This window comes from Schistocerca americana, chromosome 3 (assembly GCF_021461395.2).
Source record: "Schistocerca americana isolate TAMUIC-IGC-003095 chromosome 3, iqSchAmer2.1, whole genome shotgun sequence".
In the NCBI taxonomy this organism is placed as follows: Eukaryota; Metazoa; Arthropoda; class Insecta; order Orthoptera; family Acrididae; genus Schistocerca; species Schistocerca americana.
The window spans coordinates 387,535,902-387,558,536 of record NC_060121.1 but is presented as its reverse complement, the minus strand read 5'-3'; the positions used below and the strand labels follow the sequence as shown (position 1 = coordinate 387,558,536).

Genomic DNA, 22,635 nt, shown 5'->3' with positions numbered 1-22,635 from the left:
TCTCAATAATGGTGGGCGGGTGACAGCGAACATTTTGCCGATCTTTATGGACCCATTTCCGAGTCTGTTAACTTATCTTTACACTCGATGTTGTTCGAGTACTTGCACAGAAAGTCCATTCCCAGGATAACACCAGTCCACATTCAACCAGAATGATACTTCCTATTTGCATATGCAATTCTGAGAATCAATTCCTAACAAGTTAGGAGGTGTTAACGGACAAATTCTGCACTTGTGAACAATTTATTACACATTTATTGTCAGCCACATCTGTTTCTTAACCGATTTACTATAGGCTCCTGTTGTTACGTTTTTACGTACAGTAGAAGTAGGCAGCTCAAATAAACATTTATTTATAACTGCATCTACAGATTCCACTGCCACTGCCAAAAACTGGCTGTCATTGTCCAGCAATGGACTCCTGTTTCTATATTAGCTGTTGGCTGTACCATTTGTGCTGATTGCCTCTTAAAGTCCATTTCCTCTAATAATTTCCTTCGATTTCTCCACAACAATGTTTTTTCACAATAACTTCTTCACATGGTGGCTCTATATCAATGGTAGTCAAACCTTTTTGCTCAAGAGCTAATATTGACTTGAAATAGAGTTGTGTATGTGTACGTGCATGCGTGTGTGTGTGTATGTTTTACTAATGACGAAGATGAGCTATGTAACGGGGCCGTTAGCTCACTGTAGCTAGTCTACGGGGTCCTTAACAGACTGATGCAAGTAGTTTACCAGTTAATAGTAAGATCGGTACATATGCAGCCTCGAGTGCTGTAGTGTATATTTTCAGACGATGTTCAGTGCATCTTAACGACTGTATTGATATTTATTCTGTGCCTCAATTGTTATATTGTTGAAAAAGATATTTTCTATCTGTCTGCGATATATTTTTGTGATTTTTTACTTATCTACAAGTGGGGACAATCAGTTTAACAGATTTTGACGACGACTTAAGAAAATCTAACTATATCCAACATTGTTGTACTTGATAATAGATTAATCCTGAAATCATGATAGTAATATAAAATAAATTGGTTTGCACACTCAAACAAATAAAATATCATTGGAACATTAGTACATGACTGTGGCCCAAAAATATGACAGTATCCACTGACATAATTTCAGAGGTTGGTCAGGGCTATTTTCTGAGTATTTTCATATAATGATCCCAGGACTTCATTGACTTGTCACAGGGTAATTATATAATTATGTTTTATTGGGGTTTGTTACCCAATTACCTCTATTCTATGAAAAGAGTTACACAGCAGTAAAAAATACTGCAACATCAATCACCAAATCGTACAACACAAAGCGCAGAATAATTCAGCAACCCTCAGAAGAAACACACACACAGAGATGTGGATGTTCTTGTTGCGGGAACACCTCAGCACTGCGTCGTTGCTCCGCTCTTCCACTGCATTCGTTGAACCCATGCACGGGGCACATATCGGCCAACTCTTCATTAGTAGGAATCTACGCGCACTGCTGTGTAACATTGTTAAAGTACAGCTAACACTGCCGGAAAAACTACCTCGAGACAGAACCGAATAGTACTGATTGCAAGACTGATGACAAACAGTAAATAGGGCGTTATTGTTCCCATCTAAAAGTATCTTGAGCGAGAAGAAAAAAATTGTTTCCGAACAGCACGCACGGCAGGTGCCATCGACATTTACCCCGTTATGGAGACATTTTCAGTGCCAAACGGCTGCAAAGATAACTAGGATAAGGAATCGAACGAAATGCAGTTACATTATAAAATCCATCGGACATCATGGGTCCCGTACACAAAAATACTCATAAAATATCCCTGAACAGCCTCTGAAGTTTGGTCGGTAGTGTTCCTGCTCCGCTTGTAGATTACCTGTTGCTTGTAATCCTGTTTATGTCATCTGTAGTTCTTGGAAGCAGCTATTCTGCCGTGGGACTTTCCACATACAGCGTGTAATGTAGCGTGCTGCTCATTTACAGGCTGCGGACGGAACAGCATGGAGCTACGAGAAACCTAAGGTTGCGCCCGCGTTTGAGGATGTACTGGACTCCATTGGGTCCAGAGGGAAGTTCCAGACAAGGATCACCGTCATCTTTATTTGCTTTGCACAATGCTTGAACATGCTAAGTATCTCTGTGTTATATCTCGCAGTCCATACGCCCAATCACTGGTGCCATGTACCTGGCATAGAACATACAAATCTCACATTGGAGGAGTGGAAGAATATTACAATCCCAAGGTAAGTGCAGTCGCAACAAATTACTTTGTTTCTCTCCAACGTACATGACCTTCTGTGCTATCTCTACCAAACATAAACTGGGTATCTATATCAAATGTTGCTGGAATTTGTAAACAATAGATATGTTAATGATTAACACGGTGAATCCTTTTTAACGTTAAGTTTCCTTTTTTTACGTTAAGCAGATAGCCGCTTCAAGAAATGAAAGCACAGAAGAAATTTGTTTGCATCGTCCTCTGTGAATCCCAAGTCGTTGTCCAGTGTATCTTTTCAAGACGACCAAACAATTACAGACACTTCACGATACGTCACAAATGGAAAGAGTGTGAATCACAGCAAGCCCCTAGTGGTCCAATTAACAGGCAACTCAGCATCTCTGATGAAGGAAACAAGCTGAGCTTCATTTTTATTAGTGAATTAAATAAACGTTTCTCTTCGGTTCAGCAACAGTAGTTAAATACCAAGAACGTCATAAGGCTCACAGACTCAAAGAATATGCTAACATGCATTTCAAACCCCATTTTTGTTGTTCTAGTAGCTGTATCCGACCACGTTTTACTGTGGCTCAGTCTGCTTAAATGGAAAAGAAAGAAAAGAGAAAGCACACGTTTCTAATATATATATATATATATATATATATATATATATATATATATATATATATATATATATATATATATATATATATATATATGGGAATATGACATACGTCCCTAATATCCTTCTCTCCCCTGTCTCTCCAGTTTCCTGTCCTCCTCTCTGTACCCATCTTCTCCCCCCCCCCCCCCCTTGTCTTTCCTGCCTCCTCTCTCTCCCTCTCTCTCAGTCCATCACCTCCTTCCCCCTTCCTCTCTCCATCTCCTCCTGCCCCCTCGCCCCCCTCTCTCTGTCCATCTCCTTCTTTTCATTTTCTGTGTCCATTCCCTCCTCTCACTCCTCTGACTTTGAGCCTTGTTCATTGTTATTGTAAATTCAAATTCTGTTGTAGTATTCTAATCATAAACCAATAAGCCATAAATACAACTTTCCTGTTTGCTTACAACATTTCACTATCGTATATAGATATAAACAAAGGTAACTAGTCTATATGAGCCGGTCGGAGTGGCCGAGCGGTTCTAGGTGCTACAGTCTGGAACCGCGCGACCGCTACGGTCGCAGGTTCGAATACTGCCTCGGGCATGGATGAGTGTGATGTCCTTAGGTTAGTTAGGTTTAAGTAGTTCTAAGTTATAGGGGACTGATGACCTCAGAAGTTAAGTCCTATAGTGCTCAGAGCCATTTGAACCATTTAGTCTATATGAGCCTAAACATCTATCACAGTAACGTGTAAAAATGTAGAGTAAACTGGAAAAGTACATTTTGAGAGTTTTTGTAACAATGTTGTCCTTAGGCATCTAAAAACACGCCCATGCAGGAATTCAACGTTGCTTCAAAATTTCAAAGCAGTCGGTCGAGAAGTTTCGTAGATTAACTATTTTGAGAAAGCCAATATTTATATTCATATGGCGTTTCCACATTTATTACAAATGTATTACATATATATATATATATATATATATATATATATATATATATATATATATGAGATAGCGTTCTAGTAGGTATATAAAAACGTGAGTATTTGAATGCAATATTGTGTCACAGTTTCAGAGCAATCCGTGAAGCACTTTCGAAGATTTACGGTTTTGAAGAATCGAACATCAACGTTAGTAGTTATATGGAAATTGTAAATGATCGTAAACGCAAATCTCCGAAAGTTTGTTACCGAATGTTTTGAAATTTTGGCACAAAGTTGCATTGGAAAACGTGTGTGATTTATACACATATTTTTAATATATGTAATACAAAATTTTTCATAAGTTTAACAATAACGTTGTCACAAAATCGCTCAAAAAGCTACAAGTATTTCTATACATTAAATATCACATTTTACAGAAAAACTTACGTGAAAGCACGCCTGCCTTAAATTCAAAGTTATGTCAAACTTTCGAAGCAATCGGTAAAAACGTTTCAGAGACACGATTTTGAACAAAAGAACATTTATGTTTTTGTTTATATGGATTGATTATTTGTCTATGGTGGGGCTGGATTTCAGTCTTTTTTCAGTTTTCAGCTGTAATTAAAATCAAATAAGTCAGCGGATTACATGAACAAAGACTGAGTTACGTTTAAGAGCATTATAAGAAAATAAATTACACAATGAAGGTTTTCGGGATCGGCTATCTTGCCTGCTCTGATGGTGACCAGATCACCTTCGAACAAAACATGAGGAACTGAAAAGTTTCGTGGACCACGATCATACAACCCGAAACATTCGCCAGCAGAAAAATTACCCTCTAGGAGAATTTATGTAAGCTTTCATTGCTCATATCGATAAAAATTCAAAGGGTCGCTTTGCCTATGTACAATGTTCATTTCAGACAGACTTTCCTGATATATCCGCTGGTACAACAACATTTTGAGCCCATTTAGGTGGGGACTTCATTGAAAATCGTACTTACTAGGAAAATACTTCACACTGAAATCAGTGGCGACTCTTAAGCACGTAAGCAGACATTCACAGTTATCCTGCAAATGGTACGTTTAGGACTTTTACTTGCAAGTTTTTACTTCCTCTGCCGTACAATTTCAGTTTATGCTATTACTTATGGCACACCCTCTGTACAATATGTAGTTGATGTTCCCCTTGTCAAACCATATTGGAAATTTAATAGGATTTTGTATGAAAAAAACATTCTGTAGCCTTCTTAATATACTCTAAGACTAAGACGAAAAAACGGGATTTGAATTTCAGATTTGGATAATTTATACAAGAGAAAGAGCTTCAGAAATTGAGCTAGTGAATAACACGTTGGTCCACTTCTGGCCGTTATGTAAGCAGTTCTTCGGCTTGACATTCATTGATAGAAATGTTGGCTGTGCTACTGAGGGATACTGTGCCAATTCTGCCCAACTGGCGCGTTAGATCCCTAAAATCCCGAGCTGGTAGAGGTATGTCTCAATGTTCTCAGTTGGGCAAAGATCAGGCAACCTTGCTGGCCAAGGCAGGGTTTGGCAAGCACGAACACAAACAGCAGAAACTCTCGCTGTGTGCAGACTGGCATTATCTTGCTGAAATATAAGCCCAAGCTAGACTGTGATGAAGGGCATCAAAGTGTGCTGTAAAATATAGTCGACATATCACTGTGCCGTAACGTTACCGCCATTGACACCCAAAAACGTGAAAAGAAATGACACTACAGACCTTCACTCATGGCTGTTGAGCCATGTGGGGAGTCGGCAGTGAGAGTGGTATCCGACCATTGTCTGGGGTGCTTACAGACACGTTTTCGACCTGGAATCTCACTGAGCGGAGTAGAATAGAACTGTTTTCATTGATGAGTCCTGAAGTGCCTGGGCCAGCAGGACAGAGCGAATTAGGTTGTGGAAAGGCGCCAAAATGAGTTCCTGTCACTTGCAAGCAACATACAAACTTTATTTATCAACACACAATATTACAACAAGAATGCAAAACGCTGAAATCTTTGATCGACCTCCTTTGATTAGCTTGAGATCGGCTGAAGGCCACATTCAAAATCCGACACAAGGTCTAAGCAAAATTGAAATACAAGGTTCTGCTGGAGATTTCACCCACGAATATTTTCTAAATCTTCAATCTAATCGGCTGAACGCAATAGCAATTCAATTTTAACGGAATTATGCTGGAGGTCACATATTAAGCAACAAGAGGAGAATCAACCGAAAGGCAGAAGGCCTTATCTTAAAACATTTCATGCAAATTGGGCCGAAGGCCCGATACAAAGCATAACAATATTTGCCTTAAGGGCAAGAGAAGAACATTAATTTGAGAGATATTAAAACTTGGCTGAAGGCCGCTCACCAACAAATAATTTAACGGCTTCAGCCCTAAAAAAGAGTTTCAATTTAAAGGGCAGAAGGCAGTATCTTAAAACATTTCATATAAAATAAAGAATAATAATCTCATGCCTTAAGGGAAAGACAAGGACATTAATTTAAGAGAGATTAATACTCGGCTGAAGGCCACACATCAACGCAATAACTAAAACCCAAACAGGGAAATTAATACATAACACACAAGGGACGCCGGCCGGTGTGGCCAAGCGGTTAAAGGCGCTTCAGTCTGGAACCGCGCGACCGCTACGGTCGCAGGTTCGAATCCTGCCTCGGGCATGGATGTGTGTGATGTCCGTAGGTTAGTTAGGTTTAAGTAGTTCTAAGTTCTAGGGGACTGATGACCTCAGATGTTAAGTCCCGTAGTGCTCAGAGCCATTTGAACCATTTTAGCCACAAAAGGAACGGCGCTCAGAAGTTTCCAAGGGTCGGCCTGGGATTATAACACTAACGCCCGTTTAGGTACGACAGGCAGCCTGACCAACGACTTCTTAATCTGGAGGCAACCCAACCGACAGACAGCCGACTGACCAATCAACCAAATCAGATCCGCTCCACGGAACCAGGAAAATGACCACAAATTTCAATACAACGACACACAGACTATTGGCGCTCACAACGACCAACAACACCTCAGCTGTCGGACTACACACCGCGCTGGACAGCAACAACACGACGAGGAAAGTACACTGCCTAAAATTACGTCAGCGACCAGGGCAGGTAACCGGAACGTCAATGGCCACAAGGTAGAAGATACCGCTGGTGAACTTCAATAACAGGGAATAAATTAAGTTAAATTCCACAGGAAGACGGCAGAAATCTTAGCCGACTTAAGGGGGGGGGGGGGGGTAGGACCTCAAACTGGCCGACTTGAAGCAGCATTTTAATTTCCAATACCTATACTTTTACAAATAAATTCATAAAACTTTGTCAGCATAACCAGGGAGGATTCAGGATTCACACTCATAGAAGTGGAAGTTCAAAAACATAACAAAATAAAGTTTTTGTACTTGTGAAAATTCATAATTTTTTCACTTACTATTGGCTGCATTTCTTGCTATAGGTTCACTTTTCTTCATAACTATAACAGATTCTTCGATGAATTTTGCACAGCATGGAAACTATACTTACAGCTGCATGAAACTCTAGAATTTTCTGAATCTATTAAAAACTGTCGTAAAAATTGAGATAATTAATTATAAAATTTGAGTTTTATCTAAACATGAAGTTTAAAATGTAACGGTTCATTCATTTTTTCATAAATTAAATAAATTATAGAGTTTCTTACACCTGTAAGTATGGTTTGTGTGCTGTGCGAAATTCATCGAAGAATCTCTCTTACTTACGAGGAAAAGTGTACCTGTAGCAAGAAATGCAGCCAATAGTAAGTGAAAAAAATGATGAAATTTTACATGTACATAAAATTTATTTTGTTATGCTTTTTAACTTCCAATGCTATGAGTGTGAATCCTGAATCCTTCCTGGTCATGCTGACAAAATTTTATGAATTTATTTATAAAAGTATAGGCAGCGGAAATTAAAATGTCCTGTGGTGCCTCTCCTACTCCAAGTCGACCCGTATGACTTCCTACTCTCCTTAAATACACACACGTTATTGCTCGCGGGAGTGTCCCAAAAGCGACAACCAGGATCAAGAAAAGAAATGTAAGTAGTTGAGTCTCGATAGTAAGTTAAGTGAGGACTCAACTTTCATGTCCAAGATCGGTGGGCGACGAACTTTGTAGCACTCGCACGCAGAACCTGACACTCCAGCCGCGAGTGCACGCCGCCAGCGGCTCCAGCCCGACTCATCGCGACGGGGCTTTCGTGCTGCTCCACGGCAACCGACCGACCTTACTGCTGGGCCGCTCGCAACTGCTGCTCCGTCGCGTCTGCACTGCTGGTCAGTCTCCAACTGACCTCCCGACACACGACAACCCGGAAATACTATCGGTCGCTCCAGAGATGCTGCAACAGTGCGCTTATCGATACGCGCTGCTGCTGCCACTCACGGGCAAGTAAGGCAGGAAGTTAGTGACGCCAGTAAATGGAATAAGAAAACGAGGAGGCACTACCGTAGTGGAAGATGACAAACAATAAATAGCATGAACACGAGCCGTGCACGGTTCATGTCTTGCTGCGAATTGAATGCCGATGATCGTCGAAGACCTGTGAGGAGACGCTCTGAACAGCGGTTGGGTACCAGTCTGACTGTCGCCCGCCATACTGCACGACAGCCAGGAGTGATGGAGTGGCATTTCCTTTCAAGGCAGGACCCTTTTGACTGTCATTGGCCGCACCGTTAGCGCACAGTGGCCCGTCGACGATATTCTGTGCCCCATTTTGTTGCCCTTCATGACAAGCCATCCTGGACTTACATTTCAGCCAGATAACGCCTTCCCACACACAGAAAGAGCTTCTACAGCTTGTCTTCGTGGTTGCTGAACACAGCAAGGTCGCCGGATCTCTCAACAATTGGAGCATTACGAGCAGGGGCCTCGAACCAGCCGGGATTTTGACGATATATCTCAAGGAGGACATCCAGCAACGCTGAAAATCAATGCCATGTCAAATAACTCTTTGAATAAGTCCCAGAGTTGAACCAACGCGTTATTGACTTTTTCTCTTGAATAAGTCATCGAATTATTCTGAATTTACATTCACTTATTTGTCTGTGCATGTACTTCCATCTACCGATTTGCGTGCCATTCGGGTAATTCTTTGTGGTGCACATTTGTTTTCATAGATTTTATTTTGGGAAGATTTTGTATCCCGACGTAAATAAGATGAAACCTTGATAAATCTCACGACTATCGCTACATGATATCCTTAAAGTACAACCATCATTTCACAAAGTCATAACATGGAAACTATGAGAGTTAGAGCACCTTGGTTTGCTGTAAAACGTTTAGCACCTAAGGCCTTTTTTTATTTCAGAATTACAGTGTGTGTTCCACACGTCGCTCGTACAATATCGAGGCGATATTCGAGTTCTGCCCATGCAGGTATCAGCATTGATGCAACGACAGTTCTGATTGATTCACTGATTCGTGTACAAAGGGTAGCAATGTCATTGACTATCGTCGATAGTTCCGCGATTCGGTTCTCACAGATTTGGATTGTGCATGCCATACACTCCAAGTTAAATCTGCAACAAAAGATAAAGAAAGAAAACTTTGGGAGTTGCTGAACGTCTTACAACAAATTACGTTAATTTAATAGTTATCAAGTAAGGAGTTTTGATATGATAGACGTTATGGACACTCCTTGTTTCCTTTTTTAAATATTGGTATCGGAAGGGTTTATTGCAGTCTTCTGCTAATAATCTGAAGTCCAAGAAGTGTTAATTAATCATATGATTCCTTAAGTAAGAAATTCCATAAAATTTTTTGGTTCAAAGTTAACAGAGTCTAGAGAGGATATAAAATGTAGACTGGCAATGGCAAGGAAAGCGTTTCTGAAGAAGAGAAATTTGTTAACATCGAGTATAGATTTAAGTGTCGGGAAGTCGTTTCTGAAAGTATTTGTATGGAGTGTAGCCATCTATGAAAGTGAAACATGGACGATAAATAGTTTGGACAAGAAGACAATAGAAGCGTTCGAAATGTGGTGCTACAGAAGAATGTTGAAGATTAGATGGGTAGATTACATGACTAATGAGGAGGTATTGAATAGAATTGGGGAGAAGAGGAGTTCGTGGCACAACTTGACAAGAAGAAGGGACCGGTTGGTAGGGCATGTTCTGAGGCATCAGGGGATCACAAATTTAGCATTGGAGGGCAGTGTGGAGGGTAAAAATCGTAGAGGGAGACCAAGAGATGAAAACACTAAGCAGATTCAGAAGGATGTAGGTTGCATTAGGTACTGGGAAATGAAGAAGCTTGCACAGGATAGAGCAGCATGGAGAGCTGCATCAAACCAGTCACAGGACTGAAGACCACAGCAACAACAACAACATAAATGATGAAGATATCCGTTTGGTGAAACAGTGTCCTGCTGCGTGAAGAAGTCTGTAACTGTCTGCTGCGCATCCTCGCCCGACACTTCAAGGCCTTTTTTAGTCGACCGAAGACGTGATCATGTCTCAACACTCACGGAGATTTTGTCTGACTGGAATACTGATTCTGAAACGTAGGGTTTCGGCAGTAAACTTTTGATCGCCCCTTACAGGATTCTTGTTACTATTTGGCCGTAGATTTTGTATCCTAAAGTACGCAAGCTAATACCCCGATAATTCTCACACTTACTTCCATTTTCTTTTTTGAATATTGGTATAACAGGGGTTTCATTTCAATCATTTGGTAACAATAGATGGTCCGACAAGTACTGATGAAGAGTGATAATCACTTACGAAACAGTTTGGCCAAATATTTTATGACTTCCATGTAAACAGAGTCCGTACTTGATGAAACCGTATTTTTACACTCTTCCATAGCTTGTAATACTCAATCGACAATTATTACATGTACACATCGGTGATGCTCCTTGACTGTAATGTTTATTTCTATATCCCCTACCCATTATTGTCCCTAAATAAAAATTGTAGGAACACCTGGGTTGCTTAGGTCAAGGTTTCTGCCTATTTAGCCCAAACACGCCTGACAAGATACAGGTGCGGAAGTGGCTGTAGGGGGGAGGACTACTCTCACATTCTTCCACCAGCAATATTTCAGCGTTCTAACAATCTGGATAGGCACTTAAACAGTTCAAATCGCGGCATAATTTCTTCTCACAGTAGTCTTAGCCTGGGCCTTAGCGCTTCTGAGTTTCAAAGTTTATGATAAATACAACAGATTGGAAATACTGATCACGCGCCAGCAGAGCTCCCACGATACATGTCAGTATCGCGATACGACAGTTAATCTTTGTGTCACTTGTAACATATCCAGTCCAAAGCGCACAGACTTTTGACTCACCACGTTATCTGCTGTGCGTCCTACTGAGCGGCACATCCTTATTTGTTGCCTACTAGGTTCCTGACAGCTGTTTGTGTAGTCTATGAGTCCTTGATGGCAGAACGGAGACAGCTGCATCAGGGTACTCGCATGTACGACGCACCGCATAATGAGCTGAAATTTGGTTTCATGAATGAAATGGGTTCAGCATTCTCACAGACAGCCGAACGAGAATAAGTAGATCAATTGCCAAGTGCCCAGAGCAGGGATGTGACGTGTTGCGGAGGAAATAAATGGCTCGATGATACGACTAGAACGGAGCAAAAAAGTTTCAATACACTATCGTCAGCTTGTCTTTGTTCTGAAGCCGAGATGCCCTCAGATCTAATGTCGAGTCTGAATGGGAGAGTGTATCTTCAGTACCTCATTTAATACACAGGTGGCGAAATGGAGAATACTCCAGTACAACGCCGGCTGCCTTTAATTTCCACTAGGCTCCTAAAACTAGTTAGAAAAGTGTACGTAGGTTCCCCTAGCCACTGACATTGCTTAATCTTATTCGCACAATCTCACAATAGTTGCTGCCTCCTCTACAAATTTTTGTAATCTCTTTCTTTCTTCTTCCTTACTTTTTCTATTCCTTCTCTCATTTTTATTGTTATTAGTTCTCTCTCATTATTGTTATAATTATTAAGTTTTCTTTAGTATTTGATGGAGGGTAGTTTTAATGGATAGATTAGTAGTAGTTAGCTCCCAGCTAGTGCTCAGAAGAAATGAGTGTAGTGGAACACACACTACCGAAACGATTGTCCGCCGGCAGATAACGAAGACACTAGTATGCAGGGTGTAACAAACAGGTATGACCAAACTTTCAGAAAAAAAATTTAAAACCTAAAGAATATGGGCATGGGTCTGGAAACCCTTTATTTCCAGGTTGTGGTTCAATTTGGCTGGCTCTGAGCACTATGGGACTCAACTGCTGTGGTCATAAGTCCCCTAGAACTTAGAACTACTTAAACCTAACTAACCTAAGGACAGCACGCAACACCCAGCCATCACGAGGCAGAGAAAATCCCTGACCCCGCCGGGAATCGAACCCGGGAACCCGGGCGTGGGAAGCGCGAACGCTACCGCACGACCACGAGATGCGGGCTGTGGTTCAATTTCTACAATTCTTAAATACATTAATTCTGGGAAACAATAAGGAAACGAACGTATCAACACAGCATGAAACATTTTTCTAAATGAAATGTTCAAACTGTCCTACGTTAGCAAGGAGGTATGCATTAATCCGCCGTCGCGTTGAATCTCTGATACGCCGATTAGCACTCTCCACACAGCCATGTGGTTAACGTTACTTGTCGGAGCTAGCTGTCTCACGCTGGCGTTAGGATTGTCGACAACTGCACGAAGAAGCTCCTGCTTGTCCTCCAGTCGCGAGTGGTAAACTTAAACGTCCCATGCTCCTAAGACAATGGTCAGTTGTTTCAAACGTCGTCCTGTCGGGGGACCGTCGTTCTGGAAATCTCCCCCGATGCAAACATGAGTGCCACGGCTGTTCTCTCTGCTAATACCTACAGCAAATGGACATGTGCCAACTCCGCATTTGATTATACTTCCACTGCACTGCACCGAAAACCAGGTCGTGATCAGAACTAAACAGCTGATGCTGCTTGTTTGATGATAGCAGAGCAAAGAGGTTACCAGCATGTCAACGCAAGCGATGAACTGAGGCACATGTCAGCATAACCTCCGTTCCCTTGGAACAACATACTCTGGCTCTGAACCTAAGAATTAAACTTTGTAACCAAACGTAACCAAGAGGGTATCTTGAACATTTCATGTTCGAAAACGTTTCACGTAATGCCAATAGCTTATGTTTCTGATTGTCTACCACGATTAATGTGATTATGAACAGAAATAGTGCAGTATATGCATTATGGAAATGAAACATTTCCAGACCCATGTTCCTGAAAGTTTGACCACACCTTTTTGTTACACTAGGAACTCCAAGAAATAACAAGAAAAATATGTTTGCATGCGTGTTTATTGTAGAACTAGCTTCGAAATGTATTGTAGAAGAAAACGGTCCATTTATTTAGCTACGTGAGCTACTGATGGACCGTCAATAAAGAGAAATAAATGTAAAAATTGATCTTAGACAGTCACCCTTTGAAGTTATAGTCTGTAGACAGAAATATAAAATAACCATACGTGACCAAAAGTTAACATAGGGTGCTTAAAGGGCGTTGGAATATTTGTATTTAGATCATGCAGCCATTGACTTGCAGAGGCCGTGATTAGTCGCTGATGAATCGTATATATATAATTGTAACTATATACATCTACTTCAAAATAAAATGTTTCTGCCTCTTCGCAGGGAAGGAGACATCTTCAGCAAATGCCTGATGTACAACCTTACCGACCCTCACCACCCCAGCACCAGTGCAAATGTCACCAAGTGTTTGTACGGCTGGGACTACGACGACACGTGGTTCTCACTGACAGTAGTATCGCAGATGAATTGGGTCTGTGACAACAAACATGTCGTCAGTGACGTCTTGTTCTACTCCCAGAATGTTGGAGTGGCTCTGGGACTACTCTTCGGCTATATTGGCGACATGTAAGGAACCATTCCTTGTCTCTCTCACCTACACCCACTGACTGGAGGGAACGCAGGAAGAAAGATTAGCATTTAACGCTCTGTAGACGATGAGATCACTAGAGACCAAGCACAAGATCGTATGTGGCAGGGACAGGGAAGGAAATCGGCTGCGTTCAAGTGAAACATCCCAGTATTCGTCGAAACCACAGGAAACTTAAATTAGAATGGTCGGATTGAGTCCAGTGTACTGCCCATTGCACCAGTTTCCTTCGATTGTTCAATAAAATGGTGGGAAATTCCCATGTACTGCGAGGTGCTATTTTTCTGTATAATAGAAAGGCGAAAAAATTGACCAGGAAAGAGGCTGAAGTGTAATACATAGTTGTGACCGCAACGAAAATAAAATGGAAGCGAGCAGGACTATAGTGTGTGATCAGAAGTATGCAGACACCTTTTACCTTTATGGCAGCTTTAGCTCTCCTGTGAACTCCTTGAATGAGGTTTATGAATGTCTGTGGAGGAATGGCAGCCAATCGTTCCTCAAGAACTGAAACGAGAGAAGGTAGAGATATAGGACAGTGGGATCTAATTCATACCAACTGTGTTCTATTGGATTCAGGTCAACCTCTGGGTAGTCCTGTTCATTTCAGTAATTTTGTTGTCCAGAAACCATTGCTTCACAGATGCTGCTTTATGACAAGCTGCGTTGTCATACCGATACAAACAGTCATCATCTCTGAACTGTTCCACTATTGTAAGCAGCACACAATGTCGTATGATGTGTTCATATCCTCCCTCATTTAGCGTTTTCTTTAGCGTAACAAGGGCATGACACCCTAAAAAAGTACCCATATACATTAGCAATACCTCCTCCATATTTCACTGCTGCCCTATACATGACGACATGACGTTCTCTACGCATTCGTCGGCCCCAAAATGTTCTGTCGGATTGCCGTAGGATATAGCATGATTCATCGCTCCAAATCACTCGTTTCCGCTCATCCACCATCCCAAGCATCGTTTAGTATTGATTACAGAAATGTGGGGCTTAGGATGAGCTGCTCGCCTACATTACACCATTTGGGTTAACTCTGTACGAACTGTGACTGTGGTAGCTGGAATGCTGAGAGCGCTGTGGAACTCATGAATGATTCGTTCCGCTGATATCACGCGGTTTTTTGCAACCACTCTCTACAAAGCTTGATGGCCCCTGTCTGTCACTATCTGAATTCTGCCTCGGTTTAGCTGTGGTTGTTCCTTCGCATTTTCACTTCATAATCACATCACCCCCAGACGCCTTGGGTAGTTGGAGAAGGGCTGAAATGTTCCTGATGAATTTGCTACTCAACTGACATTCAACGACCATTCCATGTTATAAGTAATATTGTTCCTATGTGAGGTTGAGCCAGGGTGGCGTTGTTAGCAGATTTCGATTTCCGCCTCCTGATATAGGCAAAATTCTCCTAAGTATAAAATTCTAGAGGTCAAAAATTTGTTGGAACATTCAAAGTGGCTCAATTTCTCTAAATATAAAATGGTGGGAAATTCAAAAATTGGCATGAAATTCATGTAGTCCATTTGTGCTAAGTGTAAAGTGGCATGACATTAAAAAATCAATGATGGGATATTGTCCCGTTTCTAGAAGTGTGTTACTCGTGCTCAAAAGTAGAATCCAAGCTGGCAGACGCTGCAATGCTGGCCCAACCAACATGGGCGTCAGATATCCTCAGCACTATAACATGACAATCTAAGATGATGGATCCTATGACATGAGCCCAGGACGCTTGGATATCCCCAGCCCTATGACATTAGAATCCAAATGCCAGACTTGGTGGCTACTGGTCCGGGCTTGGTTACCAGATTTTGTTAAGAATTTTATACTACGTCTGCATCTACATATATACTCCACTAGCCACCAAGCGGTGTGTGGCGGAGGGCACAGTTCGCGCCAAAGTCATATTCCCCTCCCCCCCCCCCCCCCCCCCCCTCTGTTCCACTCGTGGATCGGACGAGGGAAAAACGACTGTCTGAACGCCTCAGTACGACCTCTTATTTCCCTTATCTTTGAATGATGATCATTACGCGTTTTGAAAGTTGGTGGTAAGAATATATGCTCTACATCTTCGGCGAAGATTGGATTTCGGAATTTAGAGAGCAGCCCCTTCTGTTTAGCTCGCAGTCTATCCGCAAGTGTGTCCCACTTCAAACTTTCTATGAGATTTTTAACGCTCTCGCGATGGCTAAATGTACCGGTCACGAATCTTGCAGCTCTTCTTTGGACCTTCTCAAGCTCTTGAATCAGACCCAACTGGTAAGGGTCCCATACAGACGAACAATATTCTAAGACTGGACGAACTAACGTATTGTAAGTTATTTCCCTTGTTGAAGGACTGCATCGCTTCAGGATTCTACCAATAAACCGCAATCTACAGTTCGCCTTACCCATTACTTGTGTAATCTGGTCATTCCATTTGAGATCATTTCAAATAGTCACACCCAGATACTTGACTGATGTTACCGCTTTCAAAGACTGGTCATTTATTTTGTGCTCATACACTAATGGGGATTTTCGCCTTGTTATATGCAGTAGATTACACTTACTAATATTGAGAGATAACTGCCAGTCATTACATCACGCATTTATTTTCTGCAAATCCTCACTGATTTGTTCACAACTTTCGTGTGATACTACTTTCCTGTAGACTACAGCATCGTCGGCAAACAACGTAAGGTCTCTGTCAATACCATCAACCAGATCGTTTATCTAAATCGTAAAAAGCAAAGGACCTATTACGCCGCCCTGGGGCACACCTGAAGTTACTCTTGTTTCTGTTGAAGTTACCCCGTTCTGGACGACATCCTGCTCCCTGTCTCTTAGAAAACTTTCTGTCCAACTGCATATGTCATTGGATAGACCGCAAGCGCGCACTTTTTGTAGCAAGCGACAGTGCGGAACTGAGACGCCTCTCGAAAGTCGAGAAATATGGCATCAACCTGGGAGCCGGTATCTAGAGCCTGTTGTATATCACGCACAAAGAGGGCCAGCTGTATCTCGCATGATCGCTGTTTCCTAAAACCGTGCTGGTTTCTGCAGGTGAGCTTCTCAGAGTCTAGAAAGGTCATTATGTCTAAACACAAAATATCTTCCATGATTCTACAAAAAATAGATGTCAGTGAAATTGGCCGGTAATTATGAGCATCCGATATTCTATCCTTTTTATAGATTGCTATGACCTGGACCTTCTTCCAGTCCCGTGGAACTTTCCTCCGTTCCAATGATCTCTAATAGATGACGGATAAGAATGGTGCTATATTTGTAGCATAGTCAACATAAAATCTTACGGGGATACCGTAAGACGCCTTTCTGGCATCTAAGGATCTTAACTGTTTTACAATCCCAGGTTCCCAGATACACTAAACACTATGTCAGCCATCCTTTCGTTTGTTCCATAATTGAAAGGGGGAATGGTGCTGCAGTCCTCTATCGTAAACGAGTTTTGGAAAGTTAGGCTTAGAATTTCGGCCTTCTGTTTATCGTCATCAGTTACATTAGCCGTACTGTCAGCAAGAACAGGTATTGAATTATTTGTAGCGTTCATAGATTTTACGTACGACCAAAATTTTTTTGGGTTACTTTTAAAATCTGCAGATAAAATATTGCTTTCAATTTCGTTAAAAGAGTCTTTGCCCTTCTGACATATGCTTTCATTTCGCATAATTTCTGTTAGTCAGCGGGGCAGTCACTACGTTTAAAACGACTGTGCAAAATTCTCTGCTTTCACAAACAGAAAAAACCAAAAAAATAACAGGAAAAAATAATCATAATCAAACTCAATAAGAAAAACAATAACTAATATAAATAAAGAAAGAACAATATATTCTAATCTCAAAAGAACCATTAATAAATGAGTTGTACGAAGGTGGATCCTTTCGCCCCCTATACTATTGCTAGGCACATACTTCTCTAGCACGTGGTGAACAATACCCTTAAATTTCGACCAAAGATGTTCAATATCTTTGTGTCCTGCAGTGAATGCTTGGAGCTGACTATGAAGATAGTCATTAATGACACTTTCATTTGCTTTCCCAAACAAGAAAACTCTACGCTGTTTCTCTCTCTCTCTTTTGCATCTTCCACTGACATGGAAGCCACAGTGACATTATGGTAGCTAATACCTTTTTCTAGATTAACTTCCTCAAAAAGATGAGGTCTGTTTGTCGCCAAGATATCTAATATGTTCCCATCTCGAGTTGGTTTTCTAACCAGTTGCTGAAGGTTGTGTGTTGAGAGAGCTCCTAGAATAACTTCACACGAATCTTTGCTTCTGCCCCCCTGTGATAAACGTGTAATTTTCACAGTCAATGGATGCTAGATTAAAGTCTCCACCTATAACTAATGTATAATTTGGATATTTACTTCCTATGTACTCAAGACTTTCCCTGAAACGTTCTGCGACGTTTGTTGCGAATGCTGGTGGTCTATAAAAACATCCTAATACAATGGCCAATCCTTGTCTGAATGTCAGCTTTATCCAGACTATTCACAGTCCGACGCAGTATCGATCTCAGCTGCGTTCAAACAGCTTTTAACTGCAATGAACACACCACCTCCTATAGCATCAGTCCTATCCTTCTTAAACACTGTCCAATTAGAGTTCAAAATTTCACTACTTTTTATGTCTGGTTTCAACCAGCTTTCGGTACCTAATACAGTATTGACATTGCTACTGTTTATTTCGGAGATTAACTCGGGGATCTTGCTACAGACACTTCGACTATTTACTAACATGAGATTAAGCATATTTAAATCCTTTGGAATGACCAGTTTAGGCGAACTAACAATTTTTACAGTTGGCACACCCACATCAGTGCTATGAACTGGTAATTGCAGAACGACAAGAAATTAATAAATCATTGGTTTCCCCAATCATATGCAGTTGCATTTCATTTGCTCTTAGTTTTAAAGGTCCACATATTCCGTTTCAAATGGTATAAAATTCAAAAATCCATTCACCCCAAGTTATAAACAATGAGAAACCCTCTGGTTGTCAGAACTAGACCACTTACTCTAAAATTAAAACTGTGTAACTTATTGGTGCAACCTGTACTGTTCTGAAACTATTTCCATTGATGTTTGTGCATTGCATAGAAAAGGGGGAGATATGCACAAGAGCTTTTTTTTCTCTTTAAACATTGCCACTCACACCAATCCAATTGCAAAACACACCGCTTGGAGAGAAACCTACAATAGTCCTCCTGAGACAAGTAACTGCACCCACCTAGCCACGCAGAGACAGAAATCCCCGCGCCATATGTCAACAGACGCCATCAGGCTAGGTCACACTCTCTGTCGGCTGGGTCACAAACGAGTGCTGTCTGCTGGCTCTACCATATTAACCCCCACGACGACGCCCCAGAGGAATGGTCCACCATTTATCTGCACTATGCACGTATGGTCCTTCCTGTATATCACACAGTTGAAATGCAGGTAGACGCCGCTCACTTGTCGTTCTTTGTGACCTGGATACTACACCACTGCTAGCTACATGATTCCACACTTAATCTCTCTCTACATTTAGAACGGGACAACAGCAACGTCATGCGGTTCTTGCTACCTGAGAGCATCTAACAATCTCTGCACTGAAGACTGTTTCATATCAATCTACTGACCTGAAGCTGTTTTTAGTCATCATGGATGAGGTAATAGAAAAGGACTAAATTTACACCACTGTAATGTTTACGGTATGGGAGCTATTTCAGGCCTCTTAGTGTCCGGAATGCAACTCTATTAATATTCCAGTGTCGAAAGTCTATTTGCGTACCCGACGTACTTTCACCTAGCAATTTTTTTCTATACAGAGCTCCACACGCTTTGGTGGCAAACTTCAGGGGTGACTCTCAAGTGCTGCAGCCGTAGAGAACCTCAGCCTTCAAGTGAGTCATGCATAGAGTTCCATAATCATACATAATCTATGTGAGTCGCACCACCCATCAAAGGACACATTGCAAGGTGACAACAGCACTCACAATATCTGTAGGCGTGCAGCCAGTGTACTGCTGTTATTTACATCGATAGCAATGGACACTGTGAAATTTGGAAGGACTGCAGTCAGTTTTTTGAACGTCTGCGATGGAAGTTTTCAGAAAACCACAAAATGGGAAGCTCAAGACAACACTCTTTACATATACTCAGTTCTACTCATCCGCTGGTTTGGTGTCATTATCAAATAGTCATGTTAGCAATTATCGAATTTAGAAATAAGCTACTAAGATCATAACAAATCAAAACACCAATACGAAAGTGTAACACAGATACTCTGGGATCTCAAATGAGGTTGGAGAAACGTCTGCAGCCCTATGAAACTGCTAACAGAAAACATAGCTGTATAAAGAGAGGTGCTTTAGTTACAAACAAAGGCAAACACTTCAGGTCAGAGCGCTTTAAGAAGACGATTAAGTCAGTTATCGGAATATTACGAGCTTTCACATGTAATACAGTATGATATATATTCGACAAGCCCTTGTTTGGTTAAAAGTGAGTGAAATTAATGATTTTTTGAACCGGTCATCCTTTCTTCACCTTTATTGAGTGCAATATACCCAGATGAATACGTCATACAACGAATCCGACGTAAGCAGAGAAGACGTGAAAGCAGAATTTGCAATGCTGATGTGGTGGTGATTTAACACCGTCTAACAATACTTAAGACTTAATGGTGAAATAAAATCAGCATGTCAGTACTGGATTGGTCTTCTGCAGATGTCTACAAGCACCTTCTAAGAATCAGACATTTCCATCACAACACAGGCAGAGCTACTTCAGGTAAGACATAATGTAGCTCCATATAAGAATCTTTACACTCAGCAGTACAAAGGTTCAGTTACAGTATATAATAATTTATCACCAGGGTCAAGTTTACTTAATACTACAAATGCGCCAACCGGGTGAAAACGAGCGGTGTACACGTGACTTGTCTCTGGCTATCAGTAATTAGCAACCAACTATCGGTATACACTAGTGTTATTGGCATTTGTGCAGCTGGCTTACAAGTTAGTAGAACGGAATCTTGAGCGGTTAAACCTTACGTATGGCTAAAAAATCTTGTGAAATGATTTGAAACACCCAAATGTTTTTGCCCGTTTGTATCCAGTTGACAGAATAAGGTGAGAGATGCCAGTTAAAACATTTTTAAGGCTTTACCCAACGAATATTACTAACCAATCCCATGAAAGTGAAGTTCTTGACAGAAAAAGACGAGCTCAAGGCAATAAGATCAGAAACTAACAGGAAATGTAGTAGTCAGAGAATGATCGCTAGTGAAATGAATTACTTGGAGAGTAACAAAGACAGTGGTACAGGAGGAAACTTTAGAGGCCTGAAACTCCAGAGCACTGGTCATTTAGGGAAAGCGTGCTTACAAAGCTTCATAAAGACGTATAGTCGTTGTGAAGCACTCCATTCTAGAATATTAATCCAATGCTTCGGTGTCGTTATCAAGCGGGTATAAACACATTTACCTTACGAATTTAGAGACTCAGTACTAGGATCATAAAAGTTCAGTATTCCCATACGAAAGTGTAAAAGATATAGAAATCAAATTTTGTTTTCAAAGTAAATATTCAGCTTTCAACCGGATTTCTAGATAATTTTTGATGAATGACTGTGTGGTTCCATCAGAATGTAACTACTGATTTACACCCTCATCAGTGTGAGCTACTAATTTGTCTGTAATGATCAAAAGTAGACTTTATGTTAGACTATAATCTTCACTTTTATAGAACGAAAGCGATTTAGTGTTCGGGATAGCATTACATTTTAATGTGATTCCTCACATAAACGACAGACATATATATCAAATATTTTCACATGATTTCCAAATCATTTTGAACGAACTCTGGTGTTATTTGTGTTGATCTGCTGGATATAGAGCTATCCTTACGCTCATGTCGCACATCAGTCCACAAAGAAACCTCACTTGTGATTTATTATTAGATCAACCCTCAGAAGAAGCTCGTTTGTGATTAATTATTTCATACCCCACCTCATCAGACCACTGCAGCATGATTTATGCATTATACCACAGTCAACAGTAAAAGAGTTTGAGCATGGAAGTTTCGGTCAACAATTCAGAGTCGATTTTGTTTCTAAGAACTATCCTCCAGAGGTAATACTCTCTCTCTAACGACTTGAAAGTCGACCCCTTAAATGCCATGTGAAGTAAGTATTCTCCATTTGTTCTTAAGAAGATCAAGGTATATGATCAAACAAACGCACTGCAATGTGAGTAGCAGCAGAAAATGGTATAACAGGAAAGATGTCTGGAAAAAAGTTCGATGCCATAATTCAGCAGCTACATTCGCTAATCAGGAAACCGGGCACACTCTAACTTAGCGAAAGACCTCACCTCGACATGTTTACTCGTTCTGGGTGAACCACGTGAAATTACAAGAGTTATAACCGCAAAGAAATTGTAGACAACAGAAGAAATACATTCAAAAGAAAAAGAAAAAAAGAGAGAGGGAAACCGATGCACCGAGAATGAATTATCTGAATGTGATGGAAAATGCCAGATGTAATGTACATACATAAACAAAGAGGTGGCAAAACTAATTACTAACTTGCTTCATTTGTGAAGTTCTTTCTGTTGAGTAAATCATCCAATTTTTCTGTAACTGTAGTCATCTTTTTGTACATGTACATTGCATCTACAAGTTCCTTCTCATTCAGATAATTCCTTCGTTGTGAGTCCAGTTTTCTGTCGTAGAGTGTATGTGACAAATTGGCAGTCAACACTCATAGGAATAAAACTGGATGGATGCAATAGGGTGCTGGAGACTGACGCCAAACTCTCATTCATGGACAGTCACGCAGCGAGAGTGTAGACAAATAATATGACTGAGCTTCTGTAACGCTGACAAGAAATCAATGCATGCGTAGCACGTAAAACTTCTACATTCTCAGTTCCTACATTTGTAAGTGTAGCAG

At 41.0% G+C, this 22,635-nt stretch overlaps 1 protein-coding gene across 1 annotated transcript in view; it reads left to right on the top strand.

The window, feature by feature from the left end:
- LOC124606106 (solute carrier family 22 member 1-like) overlaps positions 1-22,635 on the top strand; it is a 130,919-nt gene that overhangs the window by 30,046 nt on the left and 78,238 nt on the right. The window contains exons 2-3 of the mRNA XM_047138071.1: positions 1,978-2,237; positions 13,425-13,667. Of these exons, the coding sequence (XP_046994027.1) occupies positions 1,978-2,237; positions 13,425-13,667 (503 nt within the window). The remainder of the gene's footprint in view (positions 1-1,977; positions 2,238-13,424; positions 13,668-22,635) is intronic.